The 27019-nt window shown below is 35.8% G+C and overlaps 1 protein-coding gene across 1 annotated transcript; it reads left to right on the top strand.

The window, feature by feature from the left end:
• The first annotated feature begins 12442 nt into the window (after nucleotides 1–12442).
• On the top strand, nucleotides 12443–26677 carry ralyl (RALY RNA binding protein like). The gene is made up of 8 exons (XM_067363395.1): nucleotides 12443–12698; nucleotides 21472–21544; nucleotides 21627–21674; nucleotides 24843–24997; nucleotides 25249–25362; nucleotides 25622–25770; nucleotides 25877–25914; nucleotides 26367–26677. Exons 1-7 carry the CDS (start codon nucleotides 12443–12445, stop codon nucleotides 25907–25909), a joined length of 828 nt encoding a protein of 275 aa, XP_067219496.1. The 3' UTR covers nucleotides 25910–25914; nucleotides 26367–26677.
• Nucleotides 26678–27019: the final 342 nt, after the last annotated feature.

Here is a 27019-nt window from a genome sequence, read left to right as displayed (position 1 = left end):
AGACAACTGACAGTCGTTAAAAAAAAAAAAAAAAAAAAAAAAAAATAAGAAGAAAAAAAAAATTCTTAGTTCTCCTAAAATCAACCCCTGTGACAAAAAGAAGGGGAAAAAGGAAATGTGAACATAATAAAGTGGAAAACAACAACAACAACAGGCTAAGTACCAATAACAGGCTAAGCCAGCTGTGGATGAATGGATGCAGTATGGAGGACATGTGGATGATGAAGCGGGCAGCAGCTGCTGTCACATGATCCAGTGAGGCTGAGATCTGAACGATCCAGAAGCGCAGCGCTGTGCACTCGCTCTCCATCTCATCTGATGCTCGGACTTTGTTATTGGTGAGTAGCTCCTGTGTTTTACCTGCTGTCTTTCTCGATTCTTTTAATCGTTGTCAAATGTTGAAATGCTTTTACCTGAGGTATTTTTTTAAAGAGGCAGTAGCTAGCCTACTTTTAATTATGTTTTGACGTCGCGTTGATTTCAAACTAATAGGCTAATTATTTGGGCTATACCTAAAATTGTTTTCTGTGCATGATTAATGACTCTTGGGTTGGCTCCGAAGTTTGCAGCACTACTTTAGTTAAAGGTTCCAACAGAAATCAAAAAAGGGTTTTCAATCTGATTCCAAATGAGAACCTTTTAAGTTCCATTAAGAACTGTTCTAAAACGTGTGCACTTGTGCTTTAAAGGAACCAGAAACCAATACACTTATTTGAAGAACCTTTAATGTGAGACGAAAAACTTTTTGAATCTGCAATGTTGGCTGCGTTTGTCACTTTCATTATGTAATGTGCTGCATTTTACAGATGGACCAGTCTTATTCATTGTATCCATATTGCTGACTGATCTTGGCATTATTAAAATCATAAGAATTGGTTTGTCTATGAGGAAATGCCTAAAATTTGACAGACACACACACACACACACACACACACACACACACACACACACACACACACACACAAATCTTTATTTCATCAGCATTTTATAAGTTGGCTTTCATTTTATCAAGCCAATTGCAATATTTATTTCATTAATTTTGTACAAGATCATGGTCCAAACCATAATAATCAGTCTATGTCAACCAGGTGAACCAACTCTCAACTAGATACGATACTCAAAGTCTTCCTGCAAAATCCTCTTCTTTAATCGATATTGTTCTTTTAGTGTCAAGAATGATAGTGCTGAAGATGTATGTTATTCTGAAGAAGAATGATTTACTATTCAGACTGTGTCAGTCAAGGGACAGGTGGGGGAAGCCAGCCATGAAATATCCTTTCCCCAAGTAAAGCTTATCTCTCATTGGGAATTCTAGGAGGGATGGGAGTATAAACCATACGATACCTGGACAGAATTTTCAGAGTCTTCCTCAGAGACCCACATTCTGCGTACACATACAGATAATGAAGATAAAAGTGTGTTTATTTATGTAACATATCACCAGTTTTAGTCGCAGGACGAGCTGCCACAAAGTATCATGCTATGTTCTTCTTTAGAGATGGCAGATAGATCAAAATAACTCTATCTGAGGTACCTTAAGGGTTAGTTCACCCAAAATTAAAATTCTGTCATTAATTACTCACACTCATGTCATTCCAAACCTATGAAACTTCCGTTCATCTTTGTAACACAAATAAAGATCTTTTTAATGAAATCTAAGAGATTTCTGTCTCTCCATTGACAGCCTATTCAACTGAAACCTTGATGCTTCAAAAAGTTCATAATGAGATTGTAAAACTAATCCATATGAATTGAGAAATTTTCTGAAGAGAAACAATCACTTCATATGATGAACAGATTGAATTTAGGCTTTTATTCATATAAACATTCATCAATTCGTACATCAGTTGTGGTAAGCCAGTGAAAGCTCAAGCATTTTCGCTTTACGCATACAAAAACCAATGAGGCTGTGTGTTACGCAGCACGTCTGAGCTTTCGCAAGAGGTTTGTTCTTGTGCGTCAAACAGGTTTGGTAGAGCTTCTGTTTATGTTCACTGATCAATGTTTATATGTGAATAAAACCTAAATCTGTTCATGATATAAAGTGATCGAGTCTCTTCAGAAAATTTGGACTAAGGGTGCGTTCACACTTGTCATGATTGGTTCGATTAAAACGAACCCTGGTGCGATTGCTCGGTTAGTGCGGTTCATTTGAACATATGTGAACGCTGCCATCCGAACCCTGGTGCGCACCAAACAAGCAGTAGAAACGAACTCTGGTGCGGTTTGAATGATATATGAACGCAACACGGACCAAAGACATGCAAACGAACCAAAAACAGGAAGATGAGACCCTAAAAAGGACAGAATCCTCACGCATGTCGGTTTTTCTCGTCATAGTTGCAAGTTTGCCCATGACAGGCATCAGACGCGCGTCTCCACACAGCAGATTGTTTGTGTGTGTGACGGATGGATTCCCGCCGGTGTTTTGACTCCTTTACACATTTTATAAGCTCTTCACGAATTCCCAGCTGGCCAAAATACCATCACATACAGGCTACGGACAGCTACGCACACGCAACGAGCGCATTTACCTCAGCACACAGCATTGTTTTGGATGTTCGGTAAGTTCCGCCTCATAATAGGCATTACGTCATAAAATCCAACCAATCATGTTTTGAATGTATCCCTATGCCTTAAGGTTCAGTATCTTTTGGTTCGGTGATAAAATTGACAATCTGAACGCTAATCGGACCAGGACTAAATGTTTTTTTTTTCTTCTTTGGTCCGGACCAAATGAACCAAACGAACCGAACTACAAGTGTGAACGCACCCTTAATCGCATGATTCATATGGATTAGTTTTACGATCTCTTTATGAACTTTTTGAAGTGTCAAAGTGGTAGTTGCATAGCTGTCTACGGAGGGACAAAAATCGCTCAGATTTCATCTAAAAGATCTTCATTTGTGTTCCGAAGATGAACAAAAGTCTTACGGGTTTGGAACGACATGAGGGTGAGTAATTAATGACAGTATTTTCATTTTTGGGTGAACTAACCCTTTAAACTCCCATCCTCTCTTCCAGTAAAGTTTTATATTGTAGACACCTGTCCTGTAGACTGAAAGATTTTTTTTCTCTCTAGTTTACTTGAGAAAAAAACATGAGTGGGAGGAAGACGATTGCATAAAAGCACCTCATTTTGTCATGTTATTTCAGAAACACAGCCTATTAGGTTTTACACCGAAACCACTTTACTGTCTGGCCTTCTGTCTTCACGATGCTCTATTATGATTTAATTCCTCCGGTTTGTTTAGAAGTTCATTGTTGATAGAGAATGAAGAGATGAATGGAGTCTGCTTGTATAATATGCTATTATCTACAGATTTCATTAACTTATTATTTAAAAGAACAACTTATTATAAAGAACTGCAGTAATTGTACCTATAAGGCTTTAACCCACTTAACAGTGATTAACTCTCACCGTTCAAAATATATATTTGTTAATCTTATCATATACAAGTTTGTCGTTGAGGAATGCATCATTTACAATTAAACACAGTGAAAATGAATAAATAAATAAATGTGATGACACAAATATGACTTCATGGAGATGTTTTGGATTTATTTTAGCACGTCATACTCACTGTTCATGTAAAAGTGAATGGATTTCCACCTTAAAATGACCTTGTATTGTCTAAGCAGTGCACCTGTCATGTCAATTGCAGCTCATTGTGTTACCAGCTAATTAGTCACTGCTCTGGTGACCCACTTACACATGCCTGGTTGAATTTACTCTATATTTGGGATCACCCAACAGAGGGAGTAAGGGATGAATAAGTCTCCTTAATGCCAGAGGTAAAGGTTTTGAAAGAATGTCATGGCACTAAATAATAAACAAAAGAACATTATAAACATCAAATGTTATTTCATTATCTCATAGATGTAGATGTGAATACTCAGTGTTGGAGAGGTGTGCTGTATAGTGGATTGGTAGGATCTGTTGTGATGTTTTCTTACATTGTTTTTTTTTTCATGAATTCTGTGTGAAGTGTGAAGAGCTTTCATGCAGAAACTGTAATCTGAACAAGCACAGCATCAGGGACAGCTACTATATATAGAGTTATACAGAAACAAAGAGATATAAAACACATCAAGTTTAGAATCAGAAGCGGCTTGTAATAAATACACCAATATTATCCCACTTATTACAAGGCTACTCACCAAATAAATAAATAAATAAATATGTGACTATAAACTGTCAATGAGGCAAGGGTGTAGAGTTACATTCAAGCTATTTTAAGGCATGAAGAATTTTAAATATGTCAGAAAAACTTTTAAATATGTCATTTTGGTGATCAAAGATTAGTTTTACAGGATCAAATTATTGACTACAGAGGAGCTTTAAAATGTGTATACATTAGTGAGATGATTCTAATGCTGAAGCAGAGATGGCTTGATGCCACCTTTTTTTTTTGGTCATGTACTTTTCGCACTGACCAACAAATGGGAAAAGTGTGAAGTACTGTACTGTGTAAGTAGAGAGTGTTTGAATGGGGAATGTATTATAGAATAACAGACTGCATGGGATCAGTGGAGCTGGCGAAGTGATGGGGTTTGAATGGGAATAGAAATGTCATGTCCAGTCACAATGCCAGAGCTCTGCAAGCCTGTCAACCTGAGAGAATGAGGTGAGGTTATTGTTAACACAGGGAAGCAAAAGGTTTTCATGCATCAGTGATTCGGTAGAAATGATGGTGTGTATTGAGAGCAGGATGCTGGTGTTGCTGAGGATCAGTCAGACGGTTGGCTCACTGTCTCACAGATGAAATGGATTCTGTGTCAGTCTGCTGATTTGCAGATCTTTTGTTTCTAGTGTGTTGAATGGTAGATTATATGAAAAAGAATCTGAAGAAATTGCAGTATTCCTTCTAAAATTATGTTGTACTTTAAACAGAGATAAACATTTAACATTTAAAGATCACATTTATTATTAATGGTTAATGGTTTTTATTTTGTTTTTTAAAAGAAAGACTTGAATTTCTGTTGAAGTTGAGGCAAAAATATTGAAGTTTGTTCTTTATTTAATAGCTAGACTTTAGTTTATGTCACAGTCATTAAAGTTGATTTGCTAGTATTCAGAAGAAGGCGGTATTAAGGCTGGAACACACTAAATGACTTTGAAAAATCTGAACAGATTTTAAAACACTAGACATCATAGAGTTGAAGAGAGGAAAACTCTCTGTTTGTTTTTCTGGCAGTGAAAGAATGTATCACAGTTTTCGCAAAAATATTATGAAGCACAACCGTTTTCTACGGAGCCCCGCACATGACATTCATGACATTAAACGCGTGCACGATTTATTAATTTGTTCTCTCGATTTACTAAAACGTGTTCACGACTTACTAATTTGTTCCCTCGATTTACTAAATAGTGCACACGATTTTCTATTTCGTTCCCTCGATTTACTAAAACGTGCACACGGTTTACTATTTCGTTCCCTCGATTTACTAAATCGTGCACACGATTTACTATTTCGTTCCCTCGATCTACTAAAACATGTTCACGACTTACTGATTCGTTCCCTCGATTTACTAAATCGTGCACACGATTTACTATTTCGTTCCCTCTATTTATAAATCATGCTCTATTTAGTTTGAGGGAACTAAATAGTAAATTGTCCACTCAATTTAGTAAATCGAGGGAACTAAATAGTAAATCAACGAATTAGTAAATCATGCGCACATTACATATTACGTGTAATATTACCATTTTATTCTTTCAAAATAAAACAAAAACATGCAAAAATCCATTTAAAGGTGCCCTAGAATCAAAAATTGAATTTACCTTGGCATAGTTGAATAACAAGAGTTCAGTACATGGAAATGACATACAGTGAGTCTCAAACTCCATTGCTTCCTCCCTCTTATATAAATCTCATTTGTTTAAAGGACATCCGAAGAACAGGCGAATCTCAACATAACACCGACTGTTACGTAACAGTCGGAATCATTAATATGTATGCCCCCAATATTTGCATATGCCAGCCCATGTTCAAGGCATTAGACAAGCCAGTATTAACGTCTGGTTGTGCACAGCAGAATCATCAGACTAGGTAAGCAAGCAAGGACAATAGCGAAAAATGGCAGATGGAGCAATAATAACTGACATGATTCATGATATCATGATATTTTTAGTGATATTTGTAAATTGTCTTTCTAAATGTTTCGTTAGCATGTTGCTAATGTACTGTTAAATGTGGTTAAAGTTACCATCGTTTATTACTGTATTCACAGAGACAAGAGCTGTCGCTATTTTCATTTTTAAACACAGTCTGTATAATTCATAAACACAACTTCATTCTTTATAAATCTCTCCTACAGTGTAGCATTAGCCGTTAGCCACAGAGCATATAGCCTCAAACTCATTCAGAATAAAATGTAAACATCCAAATAAATACTATACTCACAGGAATCGATGCATGCATGCAGCATGAATGACACACATCTTGTAAAGATCCATTTGAGGGTTATATTAGCTGTGTGAACTTTGTTTATGCACTGTATAACTGCACTTACAGTCGAGAGCTCGGGAGGGCAGGGAGCGAGAGATTTAAAGGGGCGGCGCAGCCTGAATCGGTGCATAGTTAATGATGCCCCAAAATAGGCAGTTAAAAAAATTAATTAAAACAAATCTATGGGGTATTTTACGCTGAAACCTCACAGATAATTCAGGGGACACCTTAGACTTATATTACATCTTTTGAAAAGACGTTCTACGCCACCTTTAACCGGTATAAGCTAGCAGACTACAAGTCACACAACTCCAATTTTTAATCATAATTGTAGTTGAAACTGGATGCTTCACATTTGAAACGGTCGCACCATGATAAAGTTTTGTTTTTTTACTGACGCCACTGTCTCAGACCTGTTTTTTCCTTATTTAAGCTGAACTCATATGTCCTAGAACTCATAAAGTCTATATTGTTTTGTCTTTAATACCCATATGTTAGCAGAACCCTTGACAACTCAATGATTTTGCACTATTGGTTATATTTACATTTAATGCATGTGAGGGAATGCAGGTGGGAATCCTGAAGAAACACTTTGTTATCACTTGGAGCGAAAGACAGGAGAAGCCTTATATGTGAACCCTTTTTTTGAGTGTGAACTTCACACGTCTCATCATTCACACTCTGTAGTGCTCCTCACAGCTCATCCAGACTAGTGTCTTCTCTGGTGTCATCCCTAGTGCTGCCACATTCAGCAGGATGTATAGCCTCTGTATACATGAAAAGAGTGTTTAAAAAATCTGACTGGATCATCTTTAAAGAGATGCATAAATAGTGCTCAGCAAAAGATCTTCTTCCTTCTTGGTCCATTTACAGCAACTGCAGAATATTGGAGGAAGATTTGAAAATGCACATGAAACAGTTAGCTTGAGTTTGATGCGCTGTTTAGATGTGGCTATATCAGCATTTGTGTGTGGTACGGTTTCGGGAAGAGAATGGATGGAGTAGGTACAGTATCTGAAAATAACTTTCTTTCTTGATCATAAACATTTAATGTCTGTTGCCATGGAGATAGGAAATGGGCAGGTAATGAATGAGTCAGTATCTGTTTAAACCCCACTGAAAAACTCATTATTTCACCAATACATGTACAGTGGGTACGGAAAGTATTCAGACCCCCTTCAATTGTTCACTCTTTGTTATATTGCAGCCATTTGTTAAAATCATTTAAGTTAATTTTTTCCTCATTAATGTACACACAGCACCCCATACTGACAGAAAAACACAGAATTGTTGACATTTTTACAGATTTATTAAAAAAGAAAAACTGAAATATCACATGGTCCTAAGTATTCAGACCCTTTGCTGTGACACTCATATATTTAACTCAGGTGCTGTCCATTTCTTCTGATCATCCTTGAGATGGTTCTTCTACACCTTCTTTTGAGTCCAGCTGTGTTTGATTATACTGATTGGACTTGATTTGGAAAGCCACACACCTGTCTATATAAGACCTTACAGATCACAGTGCATGTTAGAGCAAATGAGAATCATGAGGTCAAAGGAACTGCCTGAAGAGCTCAGAGACAGAATTGTGGCAAGGCACAGATCTGGCCAAGGTTACAAAGAAATTTCTGCTGCACTTAAGGTTTCTAAGAGCACAGTGGCCTCCATAATCCTTAACACTCTGAGGTCTGAAAACGCGCCGGCGCGTTTTGCAGGGTTTTTTTCACATTGCAGCAAAACAGACTTAAAATACTCTGTCATTTTTTGTCATAGAGACATAAGTAATATATCAATTGAAACTATAGAATATCTTCTTTTATTTGTATACACTCAGAGTAAAAACACAATGTTGTGCTTTTTGTAAAATAAAGAAAACTAACATGATGCGTGATCTCTCCTCTCCCTCTGAACGAAGTCCAATCTGATAGTTCTCAGAAAATGAACTGTAACTTAGTGAATACTAATCACAGAAAAATTAAACTTATGTCCTAAAAAACGTTAAGATGTCAGGTTTTAAATCATGTAAGTCAAATCGAAAACAAACCTTCTGTGTTTATGTAATCTGTATGAAAAGAGAGCCATGTCAGAAGTCCGTGATTCAGCTCATTATCTGCTAATGCGGCCACGGCCACGGAGACAGCGCTATTCAGAGGCAAATTCAGAGGCAATACATGCATTCATCGTCTCAATCGTGTATTTATTGTCTTGAAAAGTGTTTATCTGGTTGTAAAAGTCATGGTTAGGGAGTTCTAGAAGACATGCAGTTAGTTCCTGTTTTCTTTTCTTCTTTAGATGAATTTTAGATGAGTTTTTGTTTCTTTAGCGCCCTCCTGCTGCTGTATGAATTGGAAACTCCATTCATGGAATAGCCTCTTCTTCTTTTAGATGAATTTGTGGACTAAAAATGTACAGAGCGCCCTCCGACTTCAAGGATGAATTGAAAACACCAGCACTCATAGGAATGACAATGAATATTAAATATATATATCTCCTGTGTATAGAAAATTGACATAAGCATATGAGAATCCAATATTTCTCCAAATGTGCATGCTTTTAAACTAAAAGCCTATATTCAGACTCTTTGCATCACAGAAATACATTATATTTTAAAGTATAATATAAAACCATTATTTTATATTGTAATAATATTTTTCTGTAGGTTTCATATATCATAATGAGCTTGAGACATCACAGAAGGTTTTTTTCACAGCCTACCTGACTGAAATGCCTCATTAATATGCAAGTCATTTCAGCTCATTACTATCCAATTCTTTTGTCTTCTCGGGTGAGAATGGCCCATTTTCAGTGGTGATTCACGCCTCCTCGCATACTGTGTTTCTTGGCAAAAAGTGTCTTACAAAAACTAAATCAAAATATTGTTTTATATGAAGGAGTAGGCAGCATAATTTTTACATAATTTTGAAGCAAAAACTCTAGTTTACAACCTCCAATACCCAGAAGTCTTGTAAACACAGATTTACTATACTTTTTTTGCCCTTATTTCAGTGACTTAAGTTTTTTGTTTTTTCAATAACCATGCATAAATGTTATTCCTTCAAAAACACAAACATGTACATACATGTTCCTCACATATTATGGTAACCTAGTTTGTGCTGAATACAGTGTAATGACACTTTTTCCATTAATAGGTTTATGAACAACTGAAAAAAGCACAAATGTCAGGGCATGTCAAAACTTCTTCAGGCCCCAAATCAGCCTCAGACTCCAGAGGGTTAAATGGAAGACGTTTGGGACGACCAACCCTTCCTAGAACTGGCCGTTCGGCCAAACTGAGCTATCGGGGCAGAAGAGCCTTGGTGATAGAGGTAAAGAAGAACCCAAAGATCACTGTGGCTGAGCTGAGATGCAGTCGGGAGATGGGAGAAAGTTGTAGAAAGTCAACCACCACTGCAGCCCTCCACCAGTCGGGGCTTTATGGCAGAGTGGCTCGACGGAAGCCTCTCCTCCGTGCAAGACACATGAAAGCCCGCATGAAGTTTGATGAGACCAAGATAGAACTTTTTGGCCTTAATTCTAAGCGGTATGTGTGGAGAAAACCAGGCACTGCTCATCGCCTGTCCAATTCAGTCCCAACAGTGAAGCATGGTGGGGGCAGCATCATGCTGTGGGGGTGTTTTTCAGCTGCAGGGACAGGACGACTGGTTGCAATCGAGGGAAAGATGAATGCGGCCAAGTACAGGGATATCCTGGACGAAAACCTTCTCCAGAGTGCTCAGGACCTCAGACCTCCAACAAGACAATGACCCTAAGCACACAGCTAAAATAACGAAGGAGTGGCTTCACAACAACTCTGTGACTGTTCTTGAATGGCCCAGCCAGAGCCCTGACTTAAAGCAAATTGAGCATCTCTGGAGAGACCTAAAAATGGCTGTCCACTAACGTTTACCATCCAACCTGACAGAACTGGAGAGGATCTGCAAGGAGGAATGGCAGAGGATCCCCAAATCCAGGTGTGAAAAACTTGTTGCATCTTTCCCAAAAAGACTCATGGCTGTATAAGATCAAAAGGGTGCTTCTACTAAATACTGAGCAAAGGGTCTGAATACTTAGGACCATGTGATATTTCAATTTTTCTTTTTTAATAAATCTGCAAAAATGTCAACAATTCTGTGTTTTTCTGTCAATATGGGGTGCTGTGTGTACATTAATGAGGAAAAAAATGAACTTAAATGATTTTAGCAAATGGCTGCAATATAACAAAGAGTGAAAAATTGAAGGGGGTCTGAATACTTTCTGTACCCACTGTACTTTGAATCAGCCAGTCTACTTTTTATAATTAAAATATAAATGAGAGTTCTTTTATATAGTGTTATCGTCACAATTCTGTTGTTTCTGTTTCATTTTTAAGGACTTTTAGTTTGTTGTCATCATTTCCTTTCACATCTTTCCAGTGAAATTTTGATATGCACTGGTACAAATGCAATATTCTATAAATATATTGTGTAGCCAGATTTGTTGATAGTATTGTATACAATATTTAAAGGGGACCTATTAAGTCTCTGGTTTCCCCAGAATGTGTCTGTGAAGTTTTAGCTCAAAATACCCCACAGATCATTATAGCTTGTCAAATTTCCCCCGATTTGGGTGTGAGCAAAAACACGTTGTTCTTGTGTGTGTCCCTTTAAATGTGCTGCTGCTCCCTGCCTTCTTTCCAGAAGAGGGCAGAGCTTTAACAGCTTGTGCTTCAGTTGCTCAACAACAAAGCTGGAGAATCTCGCACAGCCAAAATGATGATCGTCAGTAACGGTGTTCGGCCTTACATTGTTCAAACTGGCTTTGGACACTGAGACTCAGGAAGAAGTTACATCTTTTAGAATGCAACTGGACGTTTTTGAATGGTTCATGGATACATTTATGTAGTTGCTGTGGAGGTGATTCAACTCATTGTCCGGTGTAAAATGACGGCATGGTAACAACACTCTACTACAACAACTCTTTCTCTTCTCTAAAGTGGCCTCACCCCCTTTGTTGTGTGTTCTTGGAGGCGGGGTTTATGTAAATTTTAGTGTTCGTGATGTCACCAGTCCGGGAAGAAACTCATTGTAGACCCTAACAGCCATTTGTTGCAGTCCTTAAAAAGCATTTTCTGTAAAAGAAAACATCTCCCTTTGCATTGAACTTTAAGCATTGTAACTTTGCAGATGTTTATGTTCAAACAGCAACATTTAATACTAACTAAAGATAAAAAAGTGAAATCATAATCAAGGACCCTTTTAAAAATCTAGTTCTAGTGTTAAATAATAATAGAAAGTTCTAAACCAGTGTAGACTGTAATTTTTGTTTTCAGTGAATAGCACCCAAGGTCAAAAAACAAATCTCACAGAGTCTGAAATGGTTTGATCAAGGATCCATTTCTCTAAACCCATTCTTTCTGAGAGCCTACTCTGCTCTGATTGGTCATGGCCCAGTCTGTTGTGATTGGTCAACCAAAGGAAACGAAATGCCCATTACCATGACTGAATTTCTGTTCCTGAGGCTTCCTCAGCATAGCATTTGTGATATGAACAGTAACGTTGGTGTTGGTTTAACCGTGTCAATTCTAGCCAGAGTCCTCATCCTTTTGAAGTGCATGCAAAGTGGATTTGCTTTCGCAGTGCAGAAAACAGCGTCTTCTCAACATGTTGTCAACACAAGCCAAACTCTTTCAGGCCTCAGCTACAACTACAGTGTTTGTGGGCGGGTCAAAGTAGACGTTGTTCACAGGCAACCAATGAAGACGATATGCAGGTGTTATGCAAATTTGCTAGACACTTACACAGGTTCTTGCTGAAGGTAAGGCTAGAATTACTGACTGCAAGACAGACAGTCTCCATTTATCATGCACTTTGATCTATGAAACTTTGCAGGCCTTTTACATTCACAAACAGCTATATTACATACTAAAGGAAAGGTAATATCTGAAAAAGCACAATAGGGGCATTTTAATATTTGTTTATATTTGTGTGTTTCAGGACATCCTGAGAAGGATGACTGGGAAAACTCAAACCAGCAATATAACAAATAAGACAGATCCTCACTCTCTGAATTCCAGAGTGTTCATTGGAAACCTCAACACAGCTGTGGTCAAGAAAACTGACATTGAGCTCATTTTTGCCAAGTATGGCAAGATCACCGGCTGCTCTGTGCACAAAGGCTTTGCTTTCGTCCAGTATGCCTGCGAGAGGAACGCTCGCTCAGCTGTGGTTGGCGAAAACACCAGGGTGCTTGCTGGACAGACCTTGGGTAAGTGATATTTATTTCCCTTTTTATTTATGTAAGTGATTTGGACTGAAACAAGTGACAATGATTTCGATGACAATGAGGAGGAAGGTAGAAAACAAAGGAAGGAAAGAGGTGAGATCTGCAGGCACAGAGAGAGTTGATCTTAGGTCACAGTCATTCCCATGGCTACCTGGTAAATATTCATCATCCTTTATTAAAAATGAAATTCCTGCTGTCACTGTTGCGGCTGTGGCTTGAGTTGAACTCAAATGGGTCTCTTGTGCTGAACTGATTTGGGTTAGTTCACCCAAATATGAAATTTCTGTCATTTATTACTCAGCCTCTTGTCGTTCCAAATCCGTAAGACCTTTGTTCATCTTTGGAACACAAAATAAGATATTTTTGATAAAATCCGAGAGCTTTCTGATAACTATCCCTCAAGGCCCAGAAATCCCTCAAGGCCCAGAAAGGTAGTAAAGACATTGTGGACTATTTTAACAATGTCTTTGCTACAGTACCTTTCTGAGCATTGAAAGTAGTAATTACATTGCAGTCTATGGGGATCAGAAAGCTCTCGGATTTCATCAAGATGAACATGAAGAAGGTCTTACAGGTTTGGAACGACATGAGGGTGAGTAATTAATGACAGAATTTTTATTTTTGGGTGAACTAACCCTTTAAGGTTACAGTTATATTTCTCTCTCTCTCTCTCTCTCTCTCTCTCTCTCTCTCTCTCTCTCTCTCTCTCTCTCTCTCTCTCTTTTCAGACCACTTTCCTTGTAAAAAAAATATTAGTAACTTGATTTTACTGAGCAGTGCAGAGCTGGGCATATGTAACCAGCAAAGCGTATTGTTATAATTTCAGTAGTATTTTGGTGAAAAATTTAAATGGCTTTGGAGTTTTTTCCTTTTTTTTTTTTCTAAATAAACTTTATTATATTATATTATAAACTATAACTTATTATATTCTTTCCATTCAAATCATTTAATACATTAAACAATAAATAAATAAATCTTTCGTGATAATACCCACCACCCAACACAAAAATCACATAAAAAAAACAATAGAAAAATACATAAAAAGATACTTTTACATCTTCAATATAAATAAATAAAAAAACATATATTCACACACACACAAGTTTGTTTTGCTATCAAAGTGGGGACATTCCATAGGCGTAATGGTTTTTATACTGTACAAACTGTACATTCAATCCCCTACACTACCCCTACTCCTAAACCTAAACATTCTGCATTTTTAAATTTTTAATAATTGTTTAGTATGTTTTTAAAGCTATTTTAAATATGAGGACTCATGAAATGTTCTCGTATTTCATGTTTGCATCATGATACCAGTGTAATACCCATGAATCACAAACCATGACCTCATAAATCACAAAATCACCTCATGACCTCATAAACCGTGACCTCATAAATCACAAAAACGCGTGCACACACGCACACACACGCACACATAATTTGTAACCACACATAATATCTACACATAAATAATATATAAAGCAAATAATACAAATAATATAGTCAAAACATCACAGAAAAAAAAACTACTACTACTAAAAATTACGATAAATAAGTTAATAAATGATGGTTTTGGGGGGGGTTTAGAGGGTTTTTGGCACTTTTCAGCTGGTCAGGTCAATGCTCCTCATTTTAATGCTAGTAAGTTTTTTTTTTTTTTTTTTTAATAGTTACTTTTTAGTAACCAGAGCAACATCGTATCTTTAAAAATGAATATAGCTCTTAACAGTGATATTGAATTGAAACAATTTGAATAGTTTCAAGAATCAATCTTAACTATTATTCTGGGGTGTATAGAGTGAGTTCATTTGACATGTGACTCATATTTACAGTGTTTTATTGCCCCCCTATGTTGGCAAGAGGAAGTACTGGTAAGAAGAAGAAGAAGAAAAAAGTCATTTTACTGAATAAAAAATAGGCCAATGTCAGTCACTAGATGGCAATATAAATATACCATAGCCATCCATGGCACTGCAGTGGCAAAGACAAAGCACAAGAAAAAAATAAAAAGCTCATTGTGGAGGATTTATTCATAACTCATGACCCCATTCAATTCACGCTGAGTGCTTTTACTCAGAAATATAACAGAAACTAAAAGTACTCCAGAAGAATACTAAAATCTCATAAACGAAATCATCTGATATATTTCTGCATATTTGAAGAACTCTTCCATGAATAAACCATATAATGTCAAACTTAAGATTTATGTAAGCTTCAAAAGGAATATGAGTCAGAAATCTAACCTTTAGTTTCTTTAACAATTTAGAAACTCCCAGACCTAAGTAAAAGACTTATTTTTCAAAATTATTTTCTTTAAGCTTTTCTTGAAAAAAGCTTTTATAAGAATATCAATGTCACAGTGAATGTGTGTGTGTACTCATGTCACTATAATTAGTTTTTCTATGTCTGAAACCCTCTGACAGATATGAAGGCATCACAATGTCTTCAATTTCAGAGCCTGTCTTTAATTCAAAGGAAAAAGCATATTCCTGCATGAATAGCCTCCGGGCTTATAATGTTAATAACTACCCAGCATTTTCAAATGACTGACAGCAGCTGTGTGATGCTGTTCTTTTGATGTATAATATGATCCAAGATAAGATAAACAATCTGAGGCAAGAGTATAAACTGCATCAATCCTTGATATATATTTATACTATCCATATACATATGTATTTGTAAAAGCTTCTTTTCTCAAACGGTAGTAGATAAACATAAAACGTGTATTCTTAAATAATGCTAAATGTATTTTTTGTTGTTAGTTTTTATCATGCACAGCATGATTTCTGCACTGTTTATTGGGTCCTGATTACTAATTTATAATTGTTTCAAATTTTTTGAACACCCCCATGATGTGTCAGTGGTACGGTCTGGAATGGTGCATGCCTGTATGCTTAACTCTATTCAGTCAGTCTCTCACAGTGACACTACGGTGAAGTGAGTTCAAGGGAAAGGAATCATATGTTACTCAAAATATAGTATGCACAACCTAATGGACATGTACAGAAGAACAATGCATAAAGGGAAGCGCCACAATCAGAGATGTGAGTATTTTACGGACAAATAAGATGCTATTTGATTTATAATAATACTTGAATTATAACATGCATAATAATAAGACTTTTGCAGTTTTTTTTTTAATGAAAAAAGTGTTTTTTTACAATTACGTTATGTATTTACATTATATGCAATAAAATTATAGTTGTTTTTTCTTGTTTGATGTATAAAAATCTGTTTAATTATTAATAAATACATTTAATGAATACAGTTAAAATCATTAGTTTGTAATTAGTCAAAGGAGAACTCTGGTGAAACTGTCTCTGGACTGCACAGTTGCTGTGGACATAAAAAATCTGCTAAATGACAAGTAACCAAATAAATATATGCTGTAAATTTCATATATGCTGTAAAAAAAACTGAGAATGTGCTGTTGTTTCCATAAGGAGTTATTTCTACTTGATCTGAAATTACTTGTAAAATTAATTGTAAGTAAGAAATACATCATTTGCTGCAACCTAGTATAGTTATTAAACTTTAAAAATAATAAAATACTATTATATTAAAATATAATAATAGTGTTTTAATAATATTACAAATTATTATTTAAAATAAAATTATTCTTTTTTGACTAAAAAATAAAAACTGTTCATTTCAATGTTGACATATGAAACACACTTTAAGGCTAAAAACATTTTTACAACCTTTTGGTCAACCATTCTGAAAGCTCTTAAAGGAGGAAATACATAAGAAACTAAACTGCATCTGTAAAAAAATGTTGTGACCTGTCTGAAATGATAACCTGTCTTTATTCTTTCTGAGGGTTCGGTATGTGTTCTCCATATCGAAGCACATCACCTTTAGTAGATGAGCACGATTTTGGTCTTGAAGGATTAGTTCACTCAGAATTAAAATTTCCTGATAGTTTACTCACCCCCATGTCATCCAAGATGTTCATGTCTTTCTTTCTTCAGTGAAAAAGAAATTAAGGTTTTTGAGGAAAACAATCCAGAATTTTTCTCCATATAGTGGACTTCAATGGGATGAAGGTCCAAATTGCAGTTTCATTGCAGCTTCAAAGGGCTCTACATGATCCCAGACGATGAAATTAGGGTCTTATTTACTGAAACGATCAGTCATTTTCTAAAAAAAAATAAAAATGTATTTACTTTTTAACCACAAATGCTTGTCTTGCACTAGCTCTGTGATGTGCCACGCATTACATGATCACGTTGGAAAGGTCACGTGTGACATAGGTGGAAGTACAGAGAAAGTGCCTGCAAAGCGAACGTGCAAAGACTAAGAAAAAAGGGCTTTACAAAAAAAAAAAAAAAAAAAAACAGGTTAAAACAACAACGTTGGAAGATTTTGAAGTTGGAGGAGAAAATGAGATTACGTTTTTCGGTACTTCTACCTAAATCACACGTGACTATGCATTACGCATCGCAGAGCTAGTGCAGGATGAGCATTTGTGGTTAAAAAGTATATAATTTTTTTTTATATATATAAAATGACCAATTGTTTCACTAGATAGGACCCTTATTCCTCATCTGGGATCATGTAGAGCCCTTTGAAGCTGCACTGAAACTGCAATTTGGACCTTCAACCCATTGAAGTCCACCATATGGAGAAAATAGGAATGTTTTCCTCAAAAACCTTAATTTCTTTTTCACTGAAGAAAGAAAGACATGAACATCTTGGATGACATGGGGGTGAGTAAATTATCAGGAAATTTTAATTCCAAGTGAATTAATCCTTTAAGTTTTTCCCCTTGAATACATATTTTTTCTGCTTTCACTTGTTCATATGTTTGACCACCAACTCAAGAAGATTTGAATTGGCCAAGTAAATAATTTAGAAATGGATGTTGACACAAAATTCCAAAAGCTGATAAATTTGCATGCAAGTTGAATCTGTTCATGATGAGCATTCATGTTTTGTGTGCATGCGTCTAATCAAAGACGGCACATCAAAGTTACAAAGCAAAGTTTTGTAGCTGTGCACACACACGACTCCAGGGATAATGAGTGACACTGAAAATGGATATGATGTCCTCAAGTGTACAAGCCGTTCCAGACAATTGCGCACATCAGTCACTGAATTACATCACGCCACAAAGGAATGAATAAAGGAAGTGAAAGGAATGTTCGATAAGTAGGTCATGTATGGAAAACACTCATTAGTGAAAGAAATGCAACCAGTGCCAGAGGTGCCTGAATCATATTCATATAGGCAGAAAAATGAGTTAATAATGTTTATAATGTCTGCAAAATGCTTTTCTCTGGAAATAAATAGAGTCCTTGAAGTTCTTTCTTGATTAGTCAGGTACATCCTGATTCACTTTGTTTACTGAGATTTATCAGAACATATTTTTCATTTAGAGTTTAGCACAAGTCTTCAGTAATGTGCTCTCAAATGAATCACTCAAAAAACTCCTTTAAGCTGACAGGCGGACACTTTGACATTAAGCCGAGGTCATCACTAAGAGAAACGCCAATCTTCTCTCTTTGCTAAGCCTGATAGACCTTTGGGAGAGCAGCATACTGAGTAGAAGAGGCTCATTGATAAACTGACATTAAAGTATTGATATGGCTTCATGTCTTAAATATGGTGGTATTTTGAATGAAATGTCTGGCATGTTGTGGGAAATTCCACTGATTATTGGTGCAGTTGGATGAGTTAGCCTGTTTCGGATCATATTGTCGACCAAGAAACCATTATTAAGATCTCACAAAATCATTATCGCGAACTTGAATCACTTGCGTCTACATTAAACCAGTCAAAGAGACTCAATAAAGTTGTTCCTGTAACTCAAACAGTAAAGGATGGCACTAGTGTCAGGGGTTTGATTTCCCAGGGAATGCATGGACTACAAAAAATGCAAAGTGGATAAAAGTGTCTGCCAAATGCATTAATGTAAATCAAAAGAGATGAACGGCAGCCACCTCAGTGATAAGTATAAAATGCCAAGTTCATTGTGAACATACTCATTATGACTTCCTTTTTCATCCCACACTCTAAAAAATGCTGGGTTAAATATGGACAAACCCAGGGATTGGGTTGTTTTCACCCAGCCATTTTTTTCAACCAATTTTGGATTTATATTTTTAGCCAGCAATATATTAATATAGTAAAAGGCATATTTTTGCTCACCCCCAAATAGGGGTGAATTTGTGGGGTATTTTAAGCTGAAACTTGACCAGACCAGAGACTTATATTACATCTTGTGAAAGAGGGCATAATAGGTGCCCTTTAACCCAACCTGCTGGGTTTGTCCATATTTAAGCCAACTTGGGTTGTTTTTAACCCAGCATTTTTTAGAGTGCATGAACTTTAAATGCAGATTACTTCACCTTAGAAATATACGAGAACCTAAAACTACTAAAGCAGAATACTAACATCTTATCATGGGCCATACCTTCTGATGTTTGCTTGACAATCTTAAGATTCCTTAATCTTAAAGAACCATGCTTTGAAAGTGCTATGTACGCTCTAAAAAATGCTGGGTTAAAAACAACCCAAGTTGGGTTGAAAATGGACAAACCCAGCAATTGGGTTGTTTTAACCCAGCAGTAGGGTTAAATGTTTGCCCAACCTGCTGGGTAGTTTTATTTAACTCAACTATTGTTTAAAAATGACTGTATTGCTTAATTAAAATTAACCCAAAGTATGTTAGAAATGAACATTTATTAATGTTCAATGAATAATTATTAAACAATAAACATTTATTAAATTGCTTATTGATACATTTATAAACTATAAATAAACTATTAAACTATTAAATTTATATTAAGAAAATATTAAAGCTTATTAATAAACATTCACCTTTTGTCTATTATTGTTGTCTCTAATTGCATCTGGTTTTTAATTTCCCAACTATTTTGGGTTCATTTTAAGCTCGCCATATAGCTATTTTTAAATAATAGTTGGTTTAAATAAAACTACCCAGCAGGTTGGGCAAACATTTAACCCAACTGCTGGGTTAAAACAACCCAATCGCTAGAATCGCTTAGATTTAGAGTGTAGGATACGCAATGGTGTTATAAATAACAGTGTGTCTCTTCTGTTTATGTAAAAACAATTAAATGTTTGGAAAAATGGACAGTATGTGAGCCCTTTACAATGTTAAAAGGAAAAAGTGATATAAAGTCATGTGATGGCTTTAATGTTTTGTGTGAATGGGTATGTTTATGCTAGAGTAATACTAAAAAAAAATTTGAATAAATTCAATATCTCTGTTACTTGGTGGTGGAAGAAGAGAAGAGAAGTGAACTGAATAGAGCTGTTAAACTAAAAAGAGAAAAAGACATGTCTGGTAGAAAACCAGTAACAACTTGAAAGTTAAAATTTATAGACATTTTAAGAAAAAAATAATTTACTTGTTGAGAGTGTGTTGACAGTCTGTGTAATTGGATGGCTGCTGAGCTCCAGAAAATCAGTAATGTGGTGGCTTTGACAGTTACAGATTTGAAAAACAAAAAGGTGGGAAAAAAGAACACAAAGAACCATTTCATAAAGGGTTCTTCAAGATGATACGGTTCTAAATAGAATTGTTCCTACTTTTTTTTAGAGTGTATTTGAAATAAAACTTAATGCCAAACCTTTTTGTTTTAAAAATCAAACTTAAATAAAAAATAATAAAATAAATATTATTTAAAATAAACAAATGCATAAATATCTTTTTAAAATGTATACAAGTGAGTCAGAAATGGGATCTTAAAGAAATTAAAAAAATTAAAAAATTCTCTCATCAATTATTCACCATCATGTTGTTTCAAACCTGTAAGACTTGAATTTTTCCCCCCCAGAAATCATTTAGTGTTTTTTTGTCCTATTTTTTTATCCCATAAGGGTGAGTAAATGATGGAATGAAATTTTAACTATCCCTTCAAGTTTCTTTAACATTTTAGAAACTGACATCAAACTCACAGCAATATCCTTTGAACCCCAAAAACGTCAACGTAATTACATTCATTTGAAGAGAATTTCTTTTTATATAAAGCTTTTGTGTTAACGTCAAACTTTTCTGTGGAAAACGTCCGTTCTCAATGCAGAAGGTTAGCTAATTAGTAACTGCTCATTAAAGAGGATGAAATAAACCTGATCTTCCCGGTCAACTGTTTTTCCTCTTGCTTTTCAGTTGCTATATGCACTCCAATATGTTTGAGTGTACTATTTTCCAATGTATTCCCTTAGCGACCCTCTCAGTCAAATGTTTTGAAACTTCAATCTCATAAATATATTCTGAGCGTGACAGTCTCCATTTAAAAGGTCTGTATGCTTCCATAATGAATTTGGCTCAGTCAGGCAAAGACTAATCTAAACTCTGAAAGTGCACTACTTTTCCTTACAGATTTAGTGCTTTGTTTTGTGCTTCATCAGAGTGAAGGCTTAAATTGCTTGTAAATGTCTTAAAGCTCCGAATTGTGATTTAGTCAGGCACTCAGGCAGCCCGTCCTTCTGGATAACGTGTCGGGTGACCTTGACAGGCACTCAGGAGTGATTGTGTGTGTGTGTGTGTGTGTGTGTGTGTTGAGTGAGGCTGTTGCTCTGATAGCATCTCTCTTTCTGATGAGACAGATGAGTGCCATCAGTTATTTATTCTGTGGCATAATGCCTATGCTCTTTCAGAGGGCACAGAGGCTTTTCTGTGTCCATTATATTCACCAGACATTTTCAGCCATTTATTTGAAGGAGACTGATTAAAAAGGAAAGCGTATGCTGTTTTTCTTTATAATGTCCTTTGCTCTTCCCACAGACATTAACATGGCTGGAGAGCCCCGTCCTTACAGGCCAAAAGTGGGATCTAAGCGTCCCTTTTCCTTATACAGGTGAGCCACCTAAATGTATTTATTTATTTTGCTTTTTTCATTGTTTCAGACTGAAATAAACATTTTTCTCATTTTTCTTAAGTGGCTATGAATTTGATTATGATTTCTACAGAGATGATTTCTATACCAGGTATGTACAATTATATTAATTCAAAGATACCAATAATTTTATAGAGTTCCATTGGTATTTCAGTAGTTGAAATTGTAATATGTTTTTGTTAATTAAATTTTTAGTTAAGATCCACCATGTCTCGTTTGACCTTTTCTGTGCTATGAAAAAGTAAGGTAAGGTGAAGAGAAAAATAAAAGCTAAAAAGTAGAGGAAGAGCTTCTCCTAATATCCATAATTAATGTCATTTTATTGGTTTGACTTCGATCCTTTGCTCAGGCTAATGATGAGCACTACTCTCCTGTGAGACATTAGCTGAATGTCAGAAAGCTGCTGGGTCGTTAACTGAGCAGCGCGAGTTACGCCGGTCATCTTTTCTCTGACATTTTCATGTGTTTGCTTTCACTCCTCATTTGGCAGAGCTGAATTTTTTTACTTCTCCATGGAAAATATATGTGTGCTAATGAGCGAAATGCCTTCAGTGTGCCTAATTATGCTCATCAAGTGTTATCTCAGGGAAGAGGGACTAAGAAGTGATCTTGCTTTTGCATGTAGACTAAGTAAGATATTCTCTTATCTCTTTATATTATAGCTTTTTGGAATTCTATATAATGATGTAATGATGTATATGTCAGTTGCTGGATTACACCAGGTCATTTTAAATTGGATACAGTGTCTTAGACCATTAGTGAAAATGCTTCTATTTTTGTAAATTATTAAAGGTAGTGACTATGTAACTTTTTTGTTGAAAATTAATGAGCCAATACGTCATCACTTCTTCTTACAAAACAGGTTTTTGTCTTACCCTGATTCACAATGTTAAAGGATTAGTCCACTTTTAAATAAACTTTTCCTGATAATTTACTCAACCCCCATGTCATCCAAGACGTTCATGTCTTTCTTTCTTCAGTCGAAAAGAAATTAAGGTTTTTGATGAAAACATTCCAGGATTTTTTCCATATAGTAGACTTCAATGGGCACCAAACAGTTAAAGGTCAAAATTAGTTTCACTGCAGTTTCAAATTGTTCTACACGATCCCAGATGAGAAATAAGGGTCTTATCTAGTGAAACCATCGCTCATTTTCTGAAAAAAATTGAAAATTATGTAAGTTTTAACCATAAAGGCTCATCTTGAACTAGCTCTCTTCGTCTTCTTCTCTATTAGAATTCCGGCAGTGTAGACACTGCTAAGTGTATTACTGCCCTCCACAGGTCAAAGTTTGAACTAATTGTTATATACTATTGAACTAGTATATTGCATATAAAAATTAGTTAAAAACTTTGACCTGTGGAGGGCAGTAATACACTTAGCAGTGTCTACACTGCCGGAATTCTAAAGGCCGGAACACACCAAGCCGACGCCGACGAACTAGTGGCGATGAAAGCAGACTGCGGGGTTGGCTCACATTGGCAGCGTCTGTGTCCAAAGTTGCCCTGACACACCAAACTGACGCTAAACAGCCAACGGCAAAGAAGCATGTCAGCCAATCAGAATGATCAGATGGCCCGACGGACCGACGAGCTCCAACGCTGATTCAACATTTCGATTCGACGGGGAAAAAAAAGACGAGGACCAACTTCAGCCGACGGTGCAGAACACAATGAGAAAACTTAGTTGGTTGAGGAAGAAAAACTGCCCGACGGCTGACCATCGGCTTGGTGTGTTCCTGCCTTAATAGAGAAAAAGAAGAGGACTAGTTCAAGATGAGCATATGTGGTTAAAAAATGAGTGATGGTTTCACTAGATAAGACCCTTATTTCTCATCTGGGATCGTGTAGAACAATTTGAAGCTGCAGTGAAACTAATTTTGACCTTTAACTGTTTGGTGACCATTGAAGTCTACTATATGGAAAAAATCCTGGAATGTTTTCATCAAAAACTTTAATTTCTTTTCGACTGAAGAAAGAAAGACATGGACATCTTGGATGACATGGGGGTGAGTAAATTATCAGGAAAAGTTTATTTAAAAGTGGACTAATCCTTTAAGCCTATTATAAGTGTTTATATTTTAGATCTGAGGGGACACTTTTTATGAGAAATTACATACATATGTCACTCACCCATGCGTGTCTTGTCATATCCGTAAATAGAGAAAAGTTGCTCTGTCTACTTTGACATGTGTATGGTGTGGGAGTGGCATAGGTTAGTAGTCACAACGAGTGAGAAATGTTGACATTGAGCATGCTATAATCTCGAACCTCCGGGGAATCACATGAAAAAAAAAAAAAAAACACAAAACAGAGGAGAATCTGCTGGCAAAAAGAGAATGCAACAGAGCTCGTAATAAAACAAGAATCAACATTGGCTTAGCTTTTCGGAGATGGCGAGAAATGAGGGATTTGAAATGTTGTTTTTATTACTCAACAGGTGAGTAAGGCATTTTATTGAACTGATAAATTGTTATATGTAGCTCTCTGTAAAGCATTATCTACTGTAAAAGGGTCAAATTCATCCGCAGAGCCAAAGCACAACCAAAACAATGTTCTCCGCAAAATGCATGCAGTTTTGTTTTTAACCACTAGAAAGCCAAAAGTTACATATGCTGCATCCCAATTCGATTACTATTCATCCTAAATAGTATTCTGAATTAGAATTAGTGTGTCGCAAATTGTAGAATGTTGAAATGAGTATTCCAAAGATACCCGGATGGTCTACTTTTTCCGGTTAGAATCCGAAGTGCAGATCGACGCACTCTCTAATAGCTAATATGGCCCACAACCCATTGCGTGTTGGACAAGGATTCGTTTAGAACTACAAACACGAGTAAAAAGTGTTAAAATACATGGTGGATGTGCAAGGACTACAGATAAGATAAAGGGGTTATATATAACCTATAACCTTACGATATATAACCTAATGAAAAGATATTTATTAAATATTATGCACATGATATGATACTTTTATAACAATGCGTTTGGTCATTAACTATTAAATGCATTATTATGCAAACATGAGGAGAGTTCTCCGCATGAAAGACCCATGACTGGCAGATCAACATGCAACTACATTTCTCTCCAAAATGGTAGGAAATTTAATTGAATGTGGAGGATTTTAACTTTGACAAGGCAGGGCAGTTTAACCGGTTACAGGTTGCACGTAACTAAATGACAGAGCGTCAGAACTTTTGAAAATGATCATTAAATAATAATAATGATATATAAAATATTTTGTACAATATCTTTTTCAGGATTTTTGACATTCATGGGCGATTCGCACCATCCCCTCGGGCTATGATACCTATCAAGCATTCCCGCTTGGTTGCACTCTCAACACGCAGGACGAAAAACTCTTTCCAGCCAAAGATGTCCACTTGCTCTTCTTATCTAAGAACGCTGTCATCAGGTTCCTTACGCTCTATGGGTTTGTCCATCATTCCGAGTCAATTTTTGTCATATTTCAGTTTCCATTATTATTTTTTTAGCCCCAAGAACACCATGTCCCATCCTGAACTTTGACGTATGTCCATACGAACCATAATCTACTGTCAACCATAACTACTTTAAAAATAAAAGTAACACAGTGAGCTGATAAAATCAAAGTGATATATATTCATCCTCATCATTTTTTTGTGTGTGTGTGTTTTTTTATCCAAGTGAAATCCGATCAACTCCTGACAATCAAGAAAGAACTGTCTCAGATCAAGATTAAGATCGACTCCTTACTGGGAAGGCTAGAGAAGATTGAACGGAAACAGTTAGCAGAAGCAGGTAAGAGGATGAAAATAACATTGCTGTCAGGTTAGAGGCCATGTTGGCAGGAGGTAGATTAAAAACACTTGTCTTCATCACTTTCAATGTCAGTGCAGGAAATCGAAAACAGCAGCACTCTGTCCCTCTACACACACAAAATATTGGGATGGGAGAGGGGCATCCACATACCTGTGTTAGTCTTTTTAATTTATTAAATATTCGCTGTAGCCGTTTGATGCACATTCACCTCTTTGTCTGCCATCTTTATATCGTGTAGAAGCCCACAGGAAGCACGAGAAGGCCTATCAATCTCTCTATAGTGAGACAGAAGAAAATTCTGGAGAGGATATGGATCAGGAACATCAGACATGGGATGTGACTGATGAATGTGATGATGGATATGATGACCGGGTAAACAATGAACTGGTGAGCTGTCATTAAACTTATATGAGAGTCATTTGTTTTATTATAGATATATGAGTAAGACCACTTAGGATAGGATTTAATTGTGTGTATGTGTTTTAAACCCCAGATAGAAAACCACATATCTGATGTAGACAACTGAACAAGGTTTGTACATTCATATAAAATGATGTTTAAAAATCTTCTCTACTTTTAATTGACATAATCAAAAAGTAGACAATTGTCTCTGTCCTTCAAGAGTTTTGTGAAAGGTACTGTCTGACACTGTCTGCTCTCATTGTACTGTGCAGTTTTTATTCAGACAGACCTCAGCATTTAGAAGCAATGCCCTGTAAACTAAAACTATTTAAGCCATTCATTTATGAGTACTAATGTCTCTTGAAATTTCTCATCATTTGACCTTCAGTCTCAAGCAAGCAAAAAGTTCTCATTTGTTTTATTCTGTGTAAAACCAACACTTATTGATACTGGAAGTTTCTGATACTAAAAAGTAATATTACCACAGACATTTTGTGATATATCTATTATATTTTAATATATAATATTTATAATAATATATAATATTATTTAAGTTTTTCTTCTTCTTCTTCTTCTTTTAGGACTGAGACCAGTGCACCTATAATGTTTACTATTTTTTGGAAGATATCAAGCTGGAATTGTTGACTTTTCCATGTCAAACTATTTATGTATTAAGTATGTATGTATATGTACATGTATTTATTTTGTTCAATCATTCTTTTTTGTAAGAAATTTGAGATCTATGAAGTTATTCTGATATCTGCACACATAAACTAAAGCTAAATGGTGAAAACTGTAACTTTGATTTCAACTACGTAAAATAATTCATGTATTTTGTCTAGAAAAAAAGTGATAAACTTAAGTGTCATTGTCATAAAGGTTTACAAATAAATGGAAAATGTTATATTGTAGTGTATGTGCATTTTATTTTTCAGCATTAAATGATTATGTTTAAGTAATATTTATTGAATGCACATTTATGTATAGCCTAGGCATAAGTAAACTATCATAAAATGAGTGATGTCTCACACATTATTAGCTACCTTTTACATCTCTGTCTAGTTCTTTTCTATATTTTATTGTTTATTTTATGTGTTTATATTGTGTGACATATTTGTGAAATAAAATCAGCCAGACATCAATTGTAGCAGCTTTTTGACTTTTGGTATTTCACGTTGGTTGTAGCTGTGTATAAACCAACTGCAAACAAAAAATACTCGCTAGGTAGGCAGCT

The sequence above is a fragment of the Chanodichthys erythropterus genome, chromosome 16, assembly GCF_024489055.1.
Source record: "Chanodichthys erythropterus isolate Z2021 chromosome 16, ASM2448905v1, whole genome shotgun sequence".
Taxonomy (NCBI): domain Eukaryota; kingdom Metazoa; phylum Chordata; class Actinopteri; order Cypriniformes; family Xenocyprididae; genus Chanodichthys; species Chanodichthys erythropterus.
The sequence above is the reverse complement of the archived record's forward strand: the minus strand, read 5'-3'. Positions and strand labels throughout refer to the sequence as shown.

What these genes read in the sequence shown, in the direction of transcription:
- ralyl (XM_067363395.1), top strand. Translation starts at nt 12,443, where the DNA reads ATGACTGGGAAAACTCAAACCAGCAATATAACAAATAAGACAGATCCT. An exon ending in GCTTGCTGGACAGACCTTGG is followed by an intron (nt 12,699 to 21,471) that starts GTAAGTGATATT and finishes CTCTTCCCACAG; the next exon opens with ACATTAACATGGCTGGAGAG. An exon ending in GAAACAGTTAGCAGAAGCAG is followed by an intron (nt 25,363 to 25,621) that starts GTAAGAGGATGA and finishes TATATCGTGTAG; the next exon opens with AAGCCCACAGGAAGCACGAG.